Below are 22,519 nucleotides of genomic sequence, written 5' to 3'. Positions count from 1 at the left end.
GGTTACTATTCTCAATCGTAGTCCACTTGGATGGTAAAGTATGAATAGTTGAATAAAATCCTGAAACACCCAAAAAAGTGACGTCGACCATATGTGTCGACACTTTGTACACGTCGACCATAAGCACTGGCGACTTTAGACGACCTATTGACCTAATGCATTTCGACCATTAGTAGTCTACCTAATGACCGTCGACCTATAGTCCTGATACCGTCTACATATAATCACTATAACTATTTTGAAATTCTCATGTTGACATTTCAAACCCAACCCCTCCAGCCAGTTTACAATTGAGGATGAAGGCAAGCTGTACAATTTAGATATAATTTGCTGATATACTAAAGAGAGAGGTTTTACCATAAAATTATATAGCCCTGAAAAACCACCTGTTCATCAAAACCTACCAACCCTCCTCCTTACATACACCCATAACACAAATACGCTGCCCTAACTACTGATTTCCTTCAGTTCACCTCCAAGTTTGACCCGTATCCCCAGTCACAAGAAGGGACTTTTACCTTCTTGGTACTTACCGGTCTCCAGTGTGCACCCACTCAGAGTTATAGTTAGGGACTCTAACCCCCATCTGTCTGCCCTTCTGAGGCATAGTCATCTACTGCTCGTTATGACTATATAATTTGTTGTATTTTTTCACTGTATGGTTTTTAGTTCTGTATTGTCCGTTTGATCCCTTTTTTTATATTGCATTGTTTGTCTATCCAATTACGGGCCTAATTCAGGTTGGATCGCAGTGTGCGATCCAACCGCATATATTGAGAAAAAGATGCTGCAGAAAATGCGATTGCCTCTGCCTGTCAATCAGGCAGAGGCAGTTGAGGGACGGGCAACACTCCTTTTCCAAGGAGGAGCCGGAGCGCTATGAGGGCGATGCGAACGGGGGGGCGGAGGCGGCCAAACGGGGAGTTGTCGGGGGCGTGATCACAGCAGCTGCGTGACGTCACATACAGCCGCCGCAATCAAAAACATGGCCATGGGACTACTGCGGGCACAGCTAAGCTGCACCGTCAGGAGCCATCCGTAGTTTCTGCTAACAAGCATAAATTGTGATACGTTCGCAATTTCTGCTTGTTGAACTGGGGGAGGCGCCGGTCAGCATGCTGGGTGGCCTTGCCCAGCGATGGGCGGCCCCCAGCATACGATCCAAAGGATTGCAAATTCAGCTATTTAGCAGAATTTGCAATCCTTACTGAATTAGGCCCTATATTCTGTGTGTACCGTATGACACCTGTGGTGCCTTATAAATAAAACATAAAAATAACAAGAAATACAAATAAAATGAATTGAACAGTTTATTGCAGAGAAAACTGCATTTATTACTGCATCCAGAATTTGTATTCATCTTTATCTAGGGCTAGAACGCTGTATCTGAAACTTGAAAAGCCTTTTAAAGGAATTCCACTCTTGACACTGGAACTTTGGAAGTGGGGTGATGATGTGGCAAGTGGAACCAACAGGGTTGTGTCTATGTTACCTTCGTGCTCAGGACCTGGAAGTGACAAAACGAGAGGGCAGGAGAGAACTTCCGCCCTTACAGCAACTACATGTTTTCGCCGTTTGTTTGGGTTAATGTTTTTACTTCTATGCAGCATTGGACCCTCGCGTACTCGCTTCGCTCGCCACGCTTCGGGCTCGGTGTCTCGTGCCGCTCCGCTTCACTCGCCACACTTTACTATTCCAAATAGATTGTTACATGGATGCAGGGGGTTATGGGAAAGGTCCTATCCACGAAGGCAAACTAGACGCTACCGAACCAATAGAGCCTCTGCTGAGAGCTAACCAAGCATCATGTCCACCAACTGCTTTCATTAGGCATAAAAACAATGAAATGGGGATGGGGTGGGAACATAGTGGAACTAGCCTTTACGTATTATCTGTCTGATAAATTTCAAAGGTTATACAACCTTTCTTCACACTCCTGTCATAAGCAAATGGCAAGATTTTTACCAGTGGAGCCTACAACTGCAGATATCAGATGGCAGCAGGTGGGCTACAGCTCACAGGGATACTGACAGCCAAAGGCAAACATATGTAGAGTTGCTGAACAAGTAGATGGCCACTTGTAGACTTTTGGGGTTACCATATACTACTGACATGATATTGTTTTAATGTTTGTACTTTTTCAATACAGAATATCTAGGAAACACAGTTGACCATGTAATGTGATAGCTAAAACCTTTCTGCATTGATTGTCAGTTTTGTTAAAGACCCCCAGCAATCTGTGGTTACATTATAAAACAATACACTCTCTCCTCAAAGTGGATCACATGAACATTTCTTCTAATAGCCAGATGAAGACATAAAAGCAAGCAGCATCTTTATTTTATTTTCCATTTGTACAGTCACTTAGGGTTTCCTGCCTTTGTTCCGAAGGGACTGTCCTTCTCCAGAAAATGCAATGAAACGACTGAGCGCATCATCCTACAGGCAGAGAAACAGACAGGGTTACAGGTCTTTTCTAAAGGAGCATGTTATTTAAGCCAGTGTTTTCCCAACGCCAGTCCTCAAGGACCTCAAACAGTTCATCTCCAGTCCTTAACAACTAAGCACTGGGGTTGTTTTAAATTGTTCATACACTGGCAAATCCAGTCATTAGGCTTTATGTGTTGAGTGACTGGAACAGATTGTATAGTGCCCACCAAAAAGAGTGACTTGTTTCTGTTAGACTTGTTACTAATTTCATCCAAGGTCCAAATTATCTATCCAATGCATGTATGAGCAGATTTACTGTAACAATGTTTTGTTTAAAGGTCATTGTTTGTTATAGCCACACAAGTATTTTACTATTATTATATTATAATTTTATTTAGGAATCCAAGGATAATACTTATGTACATTTTACACCATAATACTGCAGATCTGACTGAGAAATTAGATCGTGAGAGCAGAATGAATTATCAACACCTTTTTTGCTGCTTGAAATTTATGCAAACTTTACTATGGCATTTACTTTGTATTAGAATACTATTAGTAGTTGCACCAATCACTGCCTTTATGTTTTTTTCTGGAGGCACTCGATATCCCGGCTGTCGGGATCCCGGCGCTCTGCATACTGGCTCCGGGATCCCGACAACTATTCTTCCTCTTGAGGTTTCCACGACACTCCTGGAGGGAGAATAAATAGCGTGGCACGCATAGCACGCCACTGTGCCCGCAGCATGGCGAGCGCAGCAAGCCCGCAAGGGGCTCTTTTGCACTCGCCCTGCTGCCTGCGCTCCAGCAGTGGAGATCCCTGCACCGGTATGCTGGGCGCCGGGATAGCGTAGTACACCTGTTTTTTTCCCCCTGCAGTCAGTGAGCATGCTCTAGATTCTGTCATCTTCATGCTGTCGTGCTTGCTGTTGCGTGCTCCCCTGGCTGGGGATATTAAAGCGCCGCACCCTGACTAAGCCCAAAAGATGGGAGTCTAAAGAGATTGGGATCCCACTGCAGGCCACTATATACTGTCCTCAGCTGCTCCTGGCTGTGTGTTAGGATGCCAGTGACAAACAGCAGATGTGTCAGTGCATGCTAGGTCCATTGTGCACACACACAAACAATGTGATGACCTTATTTTTATCATAGGTTATTATACAGCTTACTAAGCAGAAACCCAATTTGACTGTCAAGCTGATAAAAGGGCATTTATAAGGCACATTTCATTTGTTAGGGTGTTAAGATAATTGTAAATTAAATAGCTTGCAGAGATTTGACTAAGCTTGCAAGGTTGACCTCTACATCCTGCCCAAAATGCACCTTGCTCTTGACGCTGATTTCTGGGATCTGCTATGGTCATGTCCCTATGTATCAGAATTCTGGTCAATGGTACTACGTTGTATTGATGGGCATGGGATCAGGATTTTCCTTGCTGACCCTTTTATTTTTATCTTTGGCCTGGGCCTTTCAGATTTCCTGAATTCCTATTTACAACCTTATGTTACTGTTCTTATAACACCAGTCAAGGTGCTTATTGCTATAGATTGGATGGCTACACAGGCTCCGTCCCTGGGTGGCCAATAATCATTCAATTGTTATTCTCCTTTTGCCATCTTTCGGATTTGTTGCACTGTGAAGGTGCATACGCACTGGCCATTTTTGCCCAGTGTGTATGCACAGCGATGTGAACATCACTGGCAGGAAAATAGCTCGGTGCGTTCACCGGGGGTGAACCACTTTCCACATTAGGAGACTGTGGAAAGTGGTTCACTCGGCTGGTAAAACAGCTCAACGGATGGCGGCGGCCAGCGATGATGCGGGAGCGCGGATCAGCGCTCACCGCTCATTGCCCAGCCATACACGCTGGCAGAGTTTGAGCTCAAAGTAGCTAAAAACTCCAAAAGTGAGCTACTTTGAGCTCTGAATTGGCTAGTGTGTATGGGCCTTTAATTTTCTTTTTTTTGTTACCGTTTGCACTTAATTTATTTTATTGTTCATTTACTTTTTGTTCTTGTTTTGTTTCATAATCTTTATGGGCGTTAGTTCTTTAAACATCTTAACAAAAATAAGAATTTACTTACCGATAATTCTATTTCTCGGAGTCCGTAGTGGATGCTGGGGTTCCTGAAAGGACCATGGGGAATAGCGGCTCCGCAGGAGACAGGGCACAAAAAAGTAAAGCTTTACTAGGTCAGGTGGTGTGCACTGGCTCCTCCCCCTATGACCCTCCTCCAGACTCCAGTTAGGTACTGTGCCCGGACGAGCATACACAATAAGGGAGGCATTTTGAATCCCGGGTAAGACTCATACCAGCCACACCAATCACACCGTACAACTTGTGATCTAAACCCAGTTAACAGTATGACAACAGAAAGGGCCTCTTAAAGATGGCTCCTTAACAATAACCCGAATTAGTTAACAATAACTATGTACAAGTATTGCAGATAATCCGCACTTGGGATGGGCGCCCAGCATCCACTACGGACTCCGAGAAATAGAATTATCGGTAAGTAAATTCTTATTTTCTCTATCGTCCTAAGTGGATGCTGGGGTTCCTGAAAGGACCATGGGGATTATACCAAAGCTCCCAAACGGGCGGGAGAGTGCGGATGACTCTGCAGCACCGAATGAGAGAACTCCAGGTCCTCCTTTGCCAGGGTATCAAATTTGTAAAATTTTACAAACGTGTTCTCCCCCGACCACGTAGCTGCTCGGCAGAGTTGTAATGCCGAGACCCCTCGGGCAGCCGCCCAAGATGAGCCCACCTTCCTTGTGGAGTGGGCTTTTACAGTTTTAGGCTGTGGCAGGCCTGCCACAGAATGTGCAAGTTGAATTGTGTTACAAATCCAACGAGCAATCGACTGCTTAGAAGCAGGTGCGCCCAACTTGTTGGGTGCATACAATATAAACAGCGAGTCAGATTTTCTGACTCCAGCCGTCCTTGCAATGTATATTTTTAAGGCTCTGACAACGTCCAACAACTTGGAGTCCTCCAAGTCGCTAGTGGCCGCAGGCACCACAATAGGTTGGTTCAGATGAAATGCTGATACCACTTTAGGGAGAAAATGCGGACGAGTCCGCAGTTCTGCCCTATCCGAATGGAAGATTAGATAAGGACTTTTATAAGATAAAGCCGCCAATTCAGATACTCTCCTGGCAGAGGCCAGGGCTAGTAACATAGTCACTTTCAATGTGAGATATTTCAAATCCACCTTTTTCAATGGTTCAAACCAATGGGATTTGAGGAAATCTAAAACTACATTTAGATCCCACGGTGCCACCGGAGGCACCACAGGAGGCTGTATATGCAGTACTCCCTTGACAAAAGTCTGGACCTCAGGGACAGAGGCCAATTCTTTTTGGAAGAATATTGACAGGGCCGAAATTTGAACCTTAATGGATCCCAATTTGAGACCCATAGATAATCCTGATTGCAGGAAATGTAGGAAACGACCCAGTTGGAATTCCTCCGTCGGAACCCTCCGATCCTCGCACCACGCTACATATTTTCGCCAAATGCGGTGATAATGTTTCACGGTGACTTCCTTCCGTGCCTTAATCAAGGTAGGAATGACTTCTTCTGGAATGCCTTTCCCTTTTAGGATCTGGCGTTCAACCGCCATGCCGTCAAACGCAGCCGCGGTAAGTCTTGAAAAAGACAGGGACCCTGCTGTAGCAGGTCCCTTCTCAGAGGTAGAGGCCACGGTTCGTCCGTGAGCATCTCTTGAAGTTCCGGATACCAAGTCCCTCTCGGCCAATCCGGAACCACTAGTATCGTTCTTACTCTTCTTTGCCGTATGATCTTCAATACCTTTGGTATGAGCGGCAGAGGAGGAAACACATACACTGACTGGTACACCCAAGGAGTTACCAGTGCGTCCACAGCTATTGCCTGTGGATCTCTTGACCTGGCGCAATATTTGTCCAGTTTCTTGTTGAGGCGAGACGCCATCATGTCTACAATTGGTCTTTCCCAACGGTCTATTAACATGTTGAAGACTTCTGGATGTAGACCCCACTCTCCCGGATGAAGATCGTGTCTGCTGAGGAAGTCTGCTTCCCAGTTGTCCACGCCCGGGATGAACACTGCTGACAGTGCTATCACGTGATTCTCCGCCCAGCGAAGAATCTTGGCAGCTTCTGCCATTGCACTCCTGCTTCTTGTGCCGCCCTGCCTGTTTACATGGGCGACCGCCGTGATGTTGTCCGACTGAATCAACACCGGCTTTCCTTGCAGGAGAAGTTCCGCCTGGCTTAGAGCATTGTAGATTGCTCTTAGTTCCAGAATGTTTATGTGAAGAGACTTTTCCAGACTCGTCCATACTCCCTGGAAGTTTCTTCCTTGTGTGACTGCTCCCCAGCCTCTCAGGCTGGCGTCCGTGGTCACCAGGATCCAATCCTGAATGCCGAATCTGCGGCCTTCTAATAGGTGAGCCTTCTGCAACCACCACAGAAGTGACACCCTTGTCTTTGGTGACAGGGTTATTCGCAGGTGCATCTGCAGATGCGACCCTGACCATTTGTCCAACAGATCCCTTTGGAATATTGCATGGAATCTGCCGAATGGAATTGCTTCGTAAGAAGCCACCATTTTTCCCAGGACTCTTGTGCATTGATGTACTGACACTTTTCCTGGTTTTAGGAGGTTCCTGACCAGATCGGATAACTCCTTGGCTTTTTCCTCTGGAAGGAAAACCTTTTTCTGAACCGTGTCCAGAATCATTCCTAGGAACAGCAGACGAGTTGTCGGGATTAAATGGGATTTTGGAATATTCAGAATCCACCCGTGTTGTCTTAGCACCTCTTGAGATAGTGCTAAAGCTGTCTCCAGCTGTTCTCTGGACCTTGCCCTTATTAGGAGATCGTCCAAGTATGGGATAACTAATACGCCTTTTCTTCGAAGAAGAATCATCATCTCGGCCATTACCTTGGTAAAGACCCGAGGCGCCGTGGACAATCCGAACGGCAGCGTCTGAAACTGATAGTGACAGTTTTGAACAATGAAACTGAGGTACCCCTGGTGTGCGGGGTAAATCGGAACGTGTAGATACGCATCCTTGATGTCCAAGGATACCATAAAGTCCCCTTCTTCCAGGTTCGCTATCACTGCTCTGAGTGACTCCATCTTGAACTTGAACTTTTTTATGTAGAGGTTCAAGGACTTCAGATTTAGAATAGGCCTTACCGAGCCATCCGGCTTCGGTACCACAAATAGAGTGGAATAATACCCCTTTCCTTGTTGTAATAGGGGTACTTTGACTATCACCTGCTGAGCGTACAGCTTGTGAATGGCTTCCAACACCCTCTCCCTTTCGGAAGAGACGGTTGGTAAGGCAGACTTCAGGAAACGATGAGGAGGATCCGTCTCTAATTCCAACCTGTACCCCTGAGATATTATCTGCAGGATCCAGGGGTCTACCTGCGAGTGAGCCCACTGCGCGCTGTAATTTTTGAGACGGCCCCCCACTGTCCCCGAGTCCGCTTGAGAGGCCCCAGCGTCATGCTGAGGTTTTTGCAGGAGCCGGGGAGGGCTTCTGTTCCTGGGAAGGAGCTGCCTGTTGGTGTCTCTTCCCTCTTCCTCTGCCTCGTGGCAGGTACGACAAGCCCTTTGCTCTCTTATTTTTGTAGGAGCGAAAAGGCTGCGGTTGAAAGGTCGGTGCCTTTCTCTGTTGGGGAGTGACTTGAGGTAAAAAAGTGGATTTCCCGGCAGTAGCCGTGGCCACCAAGTCTGATAGACCAACTCCAAATAACTCCTCCCCTTTATACGGCAAAACCTCCATGTGACGTTTTGAATCCGCATCGCCTGTCCACTGTCGTGTCCATAAGGCTCTTCTGGCTGAAATGGACATAGCACTCACCCGAGATGCCAGTGTGCAAATATCCCTCTGTGCATCACGCATATAGATAAATGCATCCTTTATTTGTTCTAACGACAGTAAAACATTGTCCCTATCTAGGGTATCAATATTTTCAATCAGGGATTCTGACCAAACTACTCCAGCACTGCACATCCAGGCAGTTGCTATAGCTGGTCGTAGTATAACACCTGCATGTGTGTATATATTCTTTTGAATAACTTCCATCTTTCTATCTGATGGATCCTTAAGTGCGGCCGTCTCAGGAGAGGGTAACGCCACTTGTTTGGATAAGCGTGTGAGCGCCTTGTCCACCTTAGGGGGTGTTTCCCAGCGCGCCCTAACCTCTGGCGGGAAAGGGTATAATGCCAATAACTTTTTTGAAATTATCAACTTTTTATCAGGAGCAACCCACGCTTCATCACACACGTCATTTAATTCTTCTGATTCAGGAAAAACTGTTTGTAGTTTTTTCACACCATACATAATACCCTGTTTTACGGTATCTGTAGTATCAGCTAAATGTAACGTCTCCTTCATTGCCAAAATCATATAACGTGTGGCCCTACTGGAAAATACGTTTGAATTTCTACCGTCGTCACTGGAATCAGTGCCCGTGTCTGGGTCTGTGTCGACCGACTGAGGCAAAGGGCGTTTTACAGCCCCTGACGGTGTTTGAGGCGCCTGGACAGGCATTAATTGATTGTCCGGCCGCCTCATGTCCTCAACTGACTGTTTAAGGGAAGATAAACCATCACGTAATTCCACAAATAAAGGCATCCATTCTGGTGTCGACCCCCTGGGGGGTGACATCTGCATATTTGGCAATTGCTCCGCCTCCACACCAATATCGTCCTCATACATGTCGACACCACGTACCGACACACACCGCAAACTCACAGGGAATGCTCTAATGAAGACAGGACCCACTAGCCCTTTTGGGGAGACAGAGGGAGAGTCTGCCAGCACACACCACAAAGCGCTATATATACAAGGGATATCCTTATATTAAGTGCTCCCTTATAGCTGCTTTAATATATATATATATATAGCCATTAATGTGCCCCCCCTCTCTGTTTTACCCTGTTTCTGTAGTGCAGTGCAGGGGAGAGACCTGGGAGCCGTTCTGACCAGCGGAGCTGTGACAGAAAATGGCGCCGTGTGCTGAGGAGATAGGCCCCGCCCCTTTTTCGGCGGGTTCTTCTCCCGCTATTTTTCCAGTCAGGCAGGGGTTAAATATCTCCATATAGCCCCTATGGGCTATATGTGAGGTATTTTTAGCCTTGTATAAGGTTTATATTTGCCTCTCAGAGCGCCCCCCCCCAGCGCTCTGCACCCTCAGTGACTGCCCAGTGAAGTGTGCTGAGAGGAAAATGGCGCACAGCTGCAGTGCTGTGCGCTACCTTATGAAGACTGAGGAGTCTTCAGCCGCCGGTTTCCGGACCTCTTCACGCTTCAGCATCTGCAAGGGGGTCGGCGGCGCGGCTCCGGGACCGGACTCCACGGCTGGGCCTGTGTTCGATCCCTCTGGAGCTAATGGTGTCCAGTAGCCAAGCAGCAAATCCACTCTGCATGCAGGTGAGTTTACTACTTTCCCCCTAAGTCCCACGTTGCAGTGATCCTGTTGCCAGCAGGACTCACTGTAAAGAAAAAAAAACCTAAACTAAACTTTCTCTAAGCAGCTCTTTAGGAGAGCCACCTAGATTGCACCCTTCTCGTTCGGGCACAAAATCTAACTGGAGTCTGGAGGAGGGTCATAGGGGGAGGAGCCAGTGCACACCACCTGACCTAGTAAAGCTTTACTTTTTTGTGCCCTGTCTCCTGCGGAGCCGCTATTCCCCATGGTCCTTTCAGGAACCCCAGCATCCACTTAGGACGATAGAGAAAAACTCAATTGAAAACAAAACTGCACTTTTAGCAGAACTGATTTACAGTCTGCAGTGAGAAGGAAAGAAGATAGGACACAGGGTAGGTAGCACACTTACTTCTTCTACCCTCTTAGCTTGCGGCCGGGCGTTCCTGATGAAAGTGATGGTGCCGATCTTGAATTCATAGTTGGGGATTCCTCTACAAGACGGAAATAAAATTAACAGTATCCCATAAATAACTGCAGAATTGATCATAGAGAACTTCATGACATGACTGTTCCTGCTCAAGTATTTCAGTCCATTCCTGACTATTTCACTCAACTCAGTTTAATGCAATGGGGTTAACCAGTTGGAAAAATGTAAACATCGTTGACCAGGTAAAATTGGTCACGTTATAAAGTCTATGGGGCTTTTTCTGAGTTGGGAACAAGTACATTTTTATCTAGAACAAACCATGTTGCAATGCAAGGGGTGCAAAAACATTTTTTTTTTTTCTGATACAGGGTAAATACGGACTGCTTTGCATATAGCCTACAAATGCTGGACAGCTTTATTTTTACATTGCAATTTAGGTTTGAGTATGACATCCCCCATATAAATCTCTCTGCACATTTTGAATATGTCATCCTTGTCTGGATCCTGGCGTTGGCATTCCTATCAGTGTCGGGATTCCAAACGACGGGATCCTAACCACACATTCCCTATTTGAGCCTTAGCTCTTTGTAAGAATATCCTTAAGTGCATGTCCTCGTGTGCTAATACTTCTGTTCCTTTGAAGAAGGTCTCCCTCCTGGGGAAAGTTTCTATCATGTCACACCTTTCCCTTCTCTGCTCCAAATTATACATATTGAGATTTTTCAGTCTTTCTGGGTATGTTTTCTGATGTAGGACATGCACCATTTTAGTTGCCCTTTTTTGTACAGTCTCTAATGTAATTATATCCTTCTGGAGATATGGCCTCCAGGACTGAACACAGTAATCTACAGGAGGCCGTACCAATGACCTATACAGTGGCAATATAACTTCTTTCTTTCTGTTACCGATTCCTCTAAGTTACCAACCTTCGTATGTCTCCTGGTTTTAATGGAGAAGGACTAGGATCAATCCCTTTTTTCTTTCCATCCAATCTATTCCCAGACCCGGTGAAGGCCTAGATATAAAGAAAGCCAAAAAGAGATTAAAGTGTAATATTTATGTATTCAAATAAACAAAATTTTTATGCAAGTTGTTGGCATGTTAGAAATATCTATCTTGATTATTCACAACTGTAATATATTTTTAATATACAGGTCTTATTGGAACGAAGGATATTTCATGAAGCATGTGTTCCTTCAGCGTCACAATTTTTCTCTGCTCCTTCTCTTTCATATTGGAGCCAAACAGGAAGGCACGGAGATAGTTCAAGCTTGACTAAACCATGAATGATAGCTTGTACGGGAGAGCTACTAACACTATGTGCAAGAATACTTGATAAATATATAAGAAACACAGATATCTGAGTCAAGACTGTGGGATTGTGGCATGTTTTCCATGCAAAGCAGACTTCCTGGGTGGGATGTAATCAGGGTCGGACTGGCCCACAGGGGTACTAGGGAAACCACCGGTAGGCCCCACTGCCTGAGTGCCCACTCCTTCCTCTAGGGATCAGGTGCCAGACTGTGCACTTGTACTATACATGGTAGATATGTTGCATTACACTGCACTAGACTATTGTGTATTTCAAGCCTTTGTGGAGGCTGGCCACACACCCTTTGTAGGCTGGCCACACCTTTAAGTATGGGCCTCTATCACTGCATTTCCCCGGTGGGCCCTTCATGCCCCAGTCCGACACTGGATGTAATGGCACTCGAGATCGCCGGAGGTGCTAGATGTTGGCCGATCTCAGAAGTTTTTTAAAGGGGCAATCACTTACAAGGCATGGTTTTGCCTTGTAAGTTATTGCCCCTTCATAAAAAAAAAAAAACATCTGAGATCGGCCGGCATCCCACACATCCAGCGACCTCAGACGCCATTACATCCCACCGCAAGTCTGAAAATCTACTGAAGGTTGTAGAAGGTAGTCACCAAAAATGACAAAAGAAAAAATAAGAATTTACTCACCGGTAATTCTATTTCTCGTAGTCCGTAGTGGATGCTGGGGACTCCGTCAGGACCATGGGGAATAGCGGCTCCGCAGGAGACAGGGCACAAAATTTAAAAGTTTGACCACTAGGTGGTGTGTACTGGCTCCTCCCCCTATGACCCTCCTCCAAGCCTCAGTTAGGATACTGTGCCCGGACGAGCGTACACAATAAGGAAGGATTTTGAATCCCGGGTAAGACTCATACCAGCCACACCAATCACACCGTACAACCTGTGATCTGAACCCAGTTAACAGTATGATAACGTAGGAGCCTCTGAAAAGATGGCTCACAACAATAAACAACCCGATTTTTTTGTAACAATAACTATGTACAAGTATTGCAGACAATCCGCACTTGGGATGGGCGCCCAGCATCCACTACGGACTACGAGAAATAGAATTACCGGTGAGTAAATTCTTATTTTCTCTGACGTCCTAGTGGATGCTGGGGACTCCGTCAGGACCATGGGGATTATACTAAAGCTCCCAAACGGGCGGGAGAGTGCGGATGACTCTGCAGCACCGAATGAGAGAACTCCAGGTCCTCCTTAGCCAGGGTATCAAATTTGTAGAATTTTACAAACGTGTTCTCCCCTGACCACGTAGCTGCTCGGCAGAGTTGTAATGCCGAGACCCCTCGGGCAGCCGCCCAAGATGAGCCCACCTTCCTTGTGGAGTGGGCATTGACAGATTTAGGCTGTGGCAGGCCTGCCACAGAAAGTGCCAGTTGAATTGTGCTACAAATCCAACGAGCAATCGTCTGCTTAGAAGCAGGAGCACCCAGCTTGTTGGGTGCATACAGTATAAACAGCGAGTCAGATTTTCTGACTCCAGCCGTCCTTGAAATATATATTTTCAATGCTCTGACAACGTCCAGCAACTTGGAATCCTCCAAATCGCTAGTAGCCGCAGGCACCACAATCGGCTGGTTCAGGTGAAACGCTGATACCACCTTAGGCAGAAAATGAGGACGCGTCCTCAATTCTGCCCTGTCCGAATGGAAAATCAGATATGGGCTTTTATACGATAAAGCCGCCAATTCCGACACTCTCCTGGCTGAAGCCAGGGCCAGTAGCATGGTTACTTTCCATGTAAGATATTTCAAATCTACCGATTTGAGTGGCTCAAACCAATGGGATTTGAGAAAATCCAAAACTACATTGAGATCCCACGGTGCCACTGGGGGCACAACCGGGGGCTGTATATGTAGTACTCCTTTTACAAAAGTCTGGACTTCAGGAACTGAAGCCAATTCTTTCTGGAAGAAAATCGACAGGGCCGAAATTTGAACCTTAATGGACCCTAATTTGAGGCCCATAGATAATCCTATTTGCAGGAAATGTAGGAATCGACCCAGTTGAAATTCCTCTGTCGGGGCCTTCCTGGCCTCACACCATGCAACATATTTTCTCCAAATGCGGTGATAATGTTGTGCAGTCACCTCCTTCCTGGCTTTGACCAGGGTAGGGATGACCTCTTCCGGAATGCCTTTTTCCCTTAGGATCCGGCGTTCAACCGCCATGCCGTCAAACGCAGCCGCGGTAAGTCTTGGAATAGACACGGTCCCTGCTGAAGCAGATCCCTTCTTAGAGGTAGAGGCCACGGATCTTCCGTGAGCATCTCCTGAAGTTCCGGGTACCAAGTCCTTCTTGGCCAGTCCGGAGCCACTAGTATCGTTCTTACTCCCCTTTGCCGTATAATTCTCAGTACCTTGGGTATGAGAGGCAGAGGAGGGAACACATACACTGACTGGTACACCCATGGTGTTACCAGAGCGTCCACAGCTATTGCCTGAGGGTCTCTTGACCTGGCGCAATACCTGTCCAGTTTTTTTTTTTTCTGTTGAGGCGGGACGCCATCATGTCCACCATTGGTCTTTCCCAATGGACTACAATCATGTGGAAGACTTCTGGATGAAGTCCCCACTCTCCCGGGTGAAGATCGTGTCTGCTGAGGAAGTCTGCTTCCCAGTTGTCCACTCCCGGGATGAACACTGCTGACAGTGCTATCACATGATTTTCCGCCCAGCGAAGAATCCTTGCAGCTTCTGCCATTGCCCTCCTGCTTCTTGTGCCGCCCTGTCTGTTTACGTGGGCGACTGCCGTGATGTTGTCCGACTGGATCAACACCGGCTGACCCTGAAGCAGAGGTTTTGCCAGGCTTAGAGCATTGTAGATTGCTCTTAGTTCCAGTATATTTATGTGAAGAGACGTTTCCAGGCTTGACCACACGCCCTGGAAGTTTCTTCCTTGTGTGACCGCTCCCCAGCCTCTCAGGCTGGCATCCGTGGTCACTAGGACCCAGTTCTGTATGCCGAATCTGCGGCCCTCTAACAGATGAGCACTCTGCAACCACCATAGCAGAGAGACCCTTGTCCTTGTCGACAATTTTATCCGCTGATGCATCTGCAGATGCGATCCGGACCATTTGTCTAGCAGATCCCACTGAAAAATTCGTGCATGGAATCTGCCGAATGGAATCGCTTCGTAAGAAGCCACCATTTTTCCCAGGACTCTTGTGCATTGATGCACAGACACTGTCCCTGGTTTTAGGAGGTTCCCGACGAGTTCGGATAACTCCCTGGCTTTCTCCTCCGGAAGAAATACCTTTTTCTGAACAGTGTCCAGAATCATCCCTAGGAACAGCAGACGTGTCGTCGGGATCAGTTGGGATTTTGGAAAATTCAGAATCCACCCGTGCTGTTGGAGCACTACTTGAGTTAGTGCTACTCCGACCTCCAGCTGTTCTCTGGATCTTGCCCTTATCAGGAGATCGTCCAAGTAAGGGATAATTAATACGCCTTCTCTTTGAAGAAGGATCATCATTTCGGCCATTACCTTGGTAAAGACCCTGGGTGCCGTGGACAATCCAAACGGCAGCGTCTGAAACGGATAATGACAGTTTTGTACCACGAACCTGAGGTACCCTTGGCTTGAACTTGAATTTTTGTATGTACAGGTTCAGAGATTTCAGATTTAGAATAGGTCTTACCGAGCCGTCCGGCTTCGGTACCACAAATAGCGTGGAGTAATACCCCTTTCCCTGTTGTAGAAGGGGTACCTTGATTATCACCTGCTGAGAATACAGCTTGTGAATGGCTTCCAATACCGTCGCCCTGTCTGAGGGAGACGTTGGCAAAGCAGATTTTAGGAACCGGCGAGGGGGAGACCTCTCGAATTCCAATACTACCTGCAGGATCCAGGGGTCCACCTGCGAGTGAGCCCACTGTGCGCTGAAATTCTTGAGGCGACCCCCCACCGCCCCTGAGTCCGCTTGTAAGGTCCCAGCGTCATGCTGAGGCCTTTGCAGAAGCCGGGGAGGACTTCTGCTCCTGGGAAGGGGCTGCTTGCTGCAGTCTCTTACCCTTTCCTTTGCCTCGGGGCAAATATGAATGTCCTTTTGCTCGCTTGTTCTTATAGGAACGAAAGGACTGCGGCTGAAAAGACTGCGTCTTTTTCTGCTGGGAGGGGACTTGAGGTAAAAAGGTGGACTTCCCGGCTGTTGCCGTGGCTACCAAATCCGATAGACCGACCCCAAATAATTCCTCCCCTTTATACGGCAATACTTCCATATGCCGTTTGGAATCCGCATCGCCTGACCACTGTCGTGTCCATAGACTTCTTCTGGCAGATATGGACATCGCACTTACTCTTGATGCCAGAGTGCAGATATCCCTCTGTGCATCTCGCATATAAAGGAATGCATCCTTTAATTGCTCTATAGTCAATAAAATACTGTCCCTATCCAGGGTATCAATATTTTCAGTCAGGGAATCCGACCAAGCCACCCCAGCACTGCACATCCAGGCTGAGGCGATTGCTGGTCGCAGTATAACACCAGTATGTGTGTATATACTTTTTAGAGTATTTTCCAGCCTCCTATCAGCTGGATCCTTGAGGGCGGCCGTATCAGGAGACGGTAACGCCACTTGTTTGGATAAACGTGTGAGCGCCTTGTCCACCCTAGGGGGTGTTTCCCAGCGCGCCCTAACCTCTGGCGGGAAAGGGTATAACGCCAATAACTTCTTTGAAATTAGCAGTTTTTCATCAGGGGTAACCCACGCTTCATCACACACGTCATTCAATTCCTCTGATTCAGGAAAAACTACAGGTAGTTTTTTCAGACCCCACATAATACCCCTTTTTGTGGTACTTGCAGTATCAGAGATATGCAAAGCCTCCTTCATTGCCGTGATCATATAACGTGTGGCCCTACTGGAAAATACGTTCCTTTCTTCACCGTCGACACTAGATTCGGTGTCCGTGTCTGGGTCTGTGTCGACCGACTGAGGCAAAGGGCGTTTTACAGCCCCTGACGGTGTTTGAGACGCCTGTACAGGTACTAACTGGTTTGCCGGTCGTCTCATGTCGTCAACCGACTTTTGCAGCGTGCTGACATTATCACGTAATTCCATAAACAAAGCCATCCATTCCGGTGTCGACTCCCTAGGGGGTGACATCACCATTACCGGCAATTGCTCCGCCTCCACACCAACATCGTCCTCATACATGTCGACACACACGTACCGACACACAGCAGACACACAGGGAATGCTCTGATAGAAGACAGGACCCCACTAGCCCTTTGGGGAGACAGAGGGAGAGTTTGCCAGCACACACCAAAGCGCTATAATTATATAGGAACAACCTTATATAAGTGTTGTTTCCTTATAGCTGCTTAAATATATATAATATCGCCAAAAAATGCCCCCCTCTCTGTTTTTTACCCTGTTTCTGTAGTGCAGTGCAGGGGAGAGCCTGGGAGCCTTCCTAGCAGCGGAGCTGTGTAGGAAAATGGCGCTGTGTGCTGAGGAGATAGGCCCCGCCCCCTATTCCGGCGGGCTCTTCTCCCGGTTTTTCTGAGACCTGGCAGGGGTTAAATACATCCATATAGCCTCATGGACTATATGTGATGTATTCTTTTTAGCCAAAAAGGTATTAACATTGCTGCCCAGGGCGCCCCCCCCAGCGCCCTGCACCCTCAGTGACCGCCGGTGTGAAGTGTGCCTGAGCGCAATGGCGCACAGCTGCAGTGCTGTGCGCTACCTCATGAAGACTGAAAAGCCTTCAGCCGCCGGTTTCTGGACCTCTTCTTACTTCGGCATCTGCAAGGGGGTCGGCGGCGCGGCTCCGGTGACCCATCCAGGCTGTACCTGTGATCGTCCCTCTGGAGCTAGTGTCCAGTAGCCTAAGAAGCAAATCCATCCTGCACGCAGGTGAGTTCACTTCTTCTCCCCTAGGTCCCTCGTTGCAGTGAGCCTGTTGCCAGCAGGACTTACTGAAAATAATAAAACTATCAAAACTTTTACTCTAAGCAGCTCTTTATGAGAGCCACCTAGATTGCACCCTGCTCGGACGGGCACAAAAACCTAACTGAGGCTTGGAGGAGGGTCATAGGGGGAGGAGCCAGTACACACCACCTAGTGGTCAAACTTTTAAATTTTGTGCCCTGTCTCCTGCGGAGCCGCTATTCCCCATGGTCCTGACGGAGTCCCCAGCATCCACTAGGACGTCAGAGAAAGTATTTTAAAGAAAATTGCATGCATTGTTACACATGCACTTACAGTGTTACAAATTGCAAAGAGAACATGCATCTTGAAACTTTACTTTCCAATGTAATCTAATATGGCGCTCCTTTTCAATATAAGGGACGTTTAATGCGGATACCAGTTTCACAGTTAAATTATTCAAACTGAGGCCTCTAACAGATTAAAGATCCCAATAAAACACCAATTGCTCCGCGGGTGTCTGTTTTCCAGATGATCCAATTTATTGGTCAATTGCTAGATGGTTTGTGACAGGGAATCTACACTGGGTTGTAAAGGTAAAATGTAGTCTTCTACATCACTAATCCTCTGTTCGAGTGTAGAAACACAGGACATAATAGTAGAAATCTGACTAACAAGGTTATCAATAAATGTTTGGTAGGAAATCAATTTCTGATCCATTAGGGGTATTTCAACTGATAATAGTTTCCTAGCAATATCTGATTCTGGTGATGGTTATCTTCCAAATCAGCTAACAATGGTTGGAAACAGGATGGCTAGGGTGGTCATTCCGAGTTGTTCGCTCGCTAGCATTTTTTTGCAGCCGTGCAAATGCTATGTCGCCTCCCACGGGGAGTGTATTTTAGCTTAGCAGAAGTGCGAACGAAAGGATCGCAGAGCGGCGGCAAACTTTTTTTGTGCAGTTTTAGAGTAGCTCAATACCTACTCAGCGCTTGCGATCACTTCAGAGTGTTCAGTTCCTGTTTTGACGTCACGAACACGCCTGCGTTCGCCTAGCCACGCCTGCGGTTTTCCTGGCATGCCTGCGGTTTTCCGAACACTCCCTGAAAAAGGCAATTGTGCGACGCGCGTGCGCACTGCGCCGCATACGCATGCGCAGAAGTGTCTTTTTTTTGCCTCATCGCTACAGAGCGAACGAAAGCAGCTAGCGATCAACTCGGAATGACCACCTATGTCCTTTATCTGTGCGGTCTGCGTAACAGCACGTATGGAGAAAACTTTAATAGGAAAGCAAAATGAGAACAAACAGTAAGCCAGGCTATGTAAAGTCTGGCTCCCTTAGAAAAACTAGAAATAATTGAAAATTCTCACATATTGTAACCTTGATACACAAGGTATAAACATTAAACAACAATAAGAGCCATGGTTTAACATGGATAGGCAAATATGAGTGCACAAGTCTCACTAGAATTGAGAAAAAAAGCTTAAGTGAAAAACTGTACATTGCCACTGGGTGGCAGCAAAAACACACTATATCAGAGACAGACAAGAAACACTGGGCCATGGGGGTCATTCCGAGTTGATCGCTCGCTAGCTAGTTTTAGCAGCCGTACAAACGCTATGCCGCCGCCCACTGGGGAGTGTATTTTAGCTTAGCTGAAGTGCAAACGCTTGTGCAGCCGAGCTCTGCAAAAACAGTTTGTGCAGTTTCAGAGTAGCTCTGAACCTACTCAGCGCTTGCGATCACTTCAGCCTATTCGTGTCCGGATTTGATGTTGCACACCCGCCCAGCGAACGCCCAGCCACGTCTGCGTTTTTTCAAACACAACTGCGTTTTTACAAACACTCCCTGAAAACGGTCAGTTGACACCCAGTAACGCCCCCTTCCTGTCAATCGTCTTGCGTCCGCCAGTGCGAAGGAAAACTTTGCTAGAACCTGAGTACAAACACAAAGGGCTTTGTACCCGTACGTCGCGCGTGCGCATTGCAGGGCATGTGCATTGCGGGGCATACGCATGCGTAGAAATGCAGTTTTTTCACCTGATCGCTGCGCTGCGAAAATCGGCAGCGAGCGATCAGCTTGGAATGACCCCCTTGTACAGATCTGATCGCAGCAGCAAATTTGTTAGCTAATGGGTAAAACCATGTGCACTGCAGGGGGTGGGTGGTGAAAAGATATAACATATGCAGAGAGAGTTAGATTTGGGTGGGGTGTGTTCAAACTGAAATCTAAATTGCAGTGTAAAAATAAAGCTGCCAGTATTTACCCTGCACGGAAACAAAATAATCCACACAAATCTAACTCTCTCTGCACGTTATATCTACCCCCCCTGCAGTGCACATGGGGAATAATTCAGATCTGATCGCTGCTGTGTGTTTTCACACAGCATGTGATCAGATCTGAACTACGCATGAGCCACAATGCGCCGGCGCATCGAACAACAGCGACAGGCTTCGGCGCCTAGCGACGGGATGGGGTGAAAAATCTGAACGCACAGGTGATTGACAGGAAGAGGCAGTTTGTGGGTGGCAACTGACCGTTTTACAGGAGTGTCCGGAAAAACACAGGCAAGGTCAGGTGTTTTCATTGCAGCGGCTGGGCTGCGCAGAGACTGCACAAACTGTACAAAGCGGACGCACACTTGCACAGAGCTTATATCCTCCCCCTGTAGGCGGCGACTATCTGATCGGCGGGCAGCAAAAAATGCAGCCCAGCGATCAGATCTGAATTACCACCATAGTTTTGGCCATTAGCTGCTGCGATCAGATCGGATTTAGGCCCACTAAGTAAATCCCGCACCAGGTTCCGATGATCTTATTTAGTTTAATATTCACATAATCCTTGGTTCCTGCTTTTAATACATCTTATTATTTTTTAAAACACATCAATTATTTTATGTATTTTTCTCTTTAGGTGCTACCCCTATGTTTCAGGTCTAAGACCAACACTTATCAACATGAAAAGAGAAGAACAAGAGAAACATCTTTTAAGGGTGCACACTGGAACCTTAATAAAGTGTTAAAATTATTTAACTTTTATTGTTATACATTAAAAATATTCCAGAAAAATTGTGAAATATTAAAAAATAGTGTAATAGAAAGACAGAATATGTCAATAAAACTATTAAAATCTCTGGCTGTTTTTCTTTACTGTGAACCTACAGTAATTGTATTTATGAAGGCTAGATTGCCTGTACATTCTGTGCTCAGTACTGCTACATTTGTATCATCCTCCTCATCAGTCTTCCTGGATTGCAACAAATTATCCATTGCTATAATACTATGTTGCTGCTAGATCCTTGTTCTTTTCATATAGTGTTCTATTGTAGTATTATTCAGCAGGGATGTGCAGTTTGCTATCCGGACTCCAGGTCGACATCAATTGAAATAGGTCGACATGGACAAAAGGTCGACATGAGTTTTTCACTTTATCATACTTTACGATCCACGTGGACTACAATTGGGAATGGTAACCTGTGCCAAGCGAGGCAGTAGCGGAGTGAGGCACCTTACCCGAAGCATGGCAAGCCATTCGAGGGGACACGGTGCACTAATTGGGGTTCCCAGTCACATTACGGAGAAAACGACACCCAAAAAAATAAAAAACTCATGTAGACCTTTTTCCATGTCGACCTAAGGTGTCGACCTTGAGTCCCAGACCCATGCAGTTTATACTAAGCATCTAGGGAAAGGGGGCCCTATACTGCACACCCTAACTGCCAGTAATGCAGGTGCTACAAGCTGAGACCTGTACACACTAAGAGAGAGTGCTGGTGCACTATACAAACATTACTTAATAATAATAACAACACAATTTGCAATACTGTATGTGGCTTTTTGCATAACAATAACCAGTGGAATTTTAGTTCATGTATTGATCAATGCATTTAAGCCTGCAGCCCACATCACGGGACCCCACTATTCTGAAGGTCCCTAACAACTCCGGTATCACTGGTAATCTCCACATCTTCTCGACTGACATCCTCTGAACTGTTAGAAACCAAGTTCTTCTTGGCCAGTAAGGTATTATCATAATCATAACCACTCTTTCTTCTCTGATCTTTTTCAACGTCTTGGCTATCAATGGAAATGGTGGGACTACATATCCCAAACTGAATTCTCACTTCAGGGACAACACATCCACTCGCTCTGACATTGGAAGATAATACCTTGAAAAGAACCGAGGTACCTTCGCATTGTGATTGATTACCATGAGGTTTATGTCTGGATGGCCGAACATTTCCACTATTTCCTGGAACACTTGCCTGTCCAATATCCATTCTCCAGCCTGGACTTGATTTCTGCTCATATAATCTGCCAATACGTTTTCCTGGCCAGGAACGTGTACAGCTGTTAGAGACTTTAAATGCTCCTCTGCCCAGTGCATGATATATGACACTTATGTCCTGACTTCTTGTACCTTCTTGACAATTCAAATAGGCTACCACCGCCGCATTTTCAGAAAAGACCTTTAAAGTGGTTTCCTTTCAACTGGTCTTGAAATTTGAGTATCGCCATCCAAACCGCTCTCATCTCTCTTTGGTTCGATGAATACTTTGTTTCCTGCAGCGACCATTTTCCTTGACAGCCCTGCTGTAACAGGTGAGCACCCCAACCGGTCAGACTTGCATCTGTAGTTAGAACCAGAGACTGAGGCTCTAATAACGATATCCCCTGCTTGTATATTTGATCGTTCTTCCATCAGGACAGGGATTTCTTGGTCTCCTTTGACAACCTTACTTGATAATGCAGAGGCACCTTTTTTCTTGAATATTTCAGGGTATCCCACTGCAGGATCCTCATTCTCCACCTTGCCCAAGGAACCACTTCTATCGTGAATGACATCATTCCCAAAAGTCGTAATGCCATACGTAGTGGCACCTTGTCCTTCCTCTGGAGGAAGGAAACAAGCTCCCAAATTTTCTTGCGCCTTTCTCTTGAGAGCATGACAATATACTGTAGGGTATCTATATGGACCCCTAGAAATTGTAGAGTTTGCATTGGCTTCAACCGA

At 46.5% G+C, this 22,519-nt stretch overlaps 1 protein-coding gene across 3 annotated transcripts in view; it reads right to left on the bottom strand.

The window, feature by feature from the left end:
* Nucleotides 1–1,297: 1,297 nt before the first annotated feature.
* UFD1 (ubiquitin recognition factor in ER associated degradation 1) overlaps nt 1,298–22,519 on the bottom strand; it is a 92,382-nt gene continuing 71,160 nt past the window's right edge. For all 3 annotated transcript variants that reach the window (XM_063964769.1, XM_063964770.1, XM_063964773.1), the window contains exons 10-12: nt 11,218–11,306; nt 10,274–10,355; nt 1,298–2,439 (exon numbers count right to left, since the gene is read on the bottom strand). In XM_063964769.1, coding sequence (XP_063820839.1) covers nt 2,365–2,439; nt 10,274–10,355; nt 11,218–11,306 — 246 coding nt within the window. In that variant the 3' untranslated portion in view covers nt 1,298–2,364. The remainder of the gene's footprint in view (nt 2,440–10,273; nt 10,356–11,217; nt 11,307–22,519) is intronic.

This window comes from Pseudophryne corroboree, chromosome 1 (assembly GCF_028390025.1).
Source record: "Pseudophryne corroboree isolate aPseCor3 chromosome 1, aPseCor3.hap2, whole genome shotgun sequence".
Taxonomy (NCBI): domain Eukaryota; kingdom Metazoa; phylum Chordata; class Amphibia; order Anura; family Myobatrachidae; genus Pseudophryne; species Pseudophryne corroboree.
The sequence above is the reverse complement of the archived record's forward strand: the minus strand, read 5'-3'. Positions and strand labels throughout refer to the sequence as shown.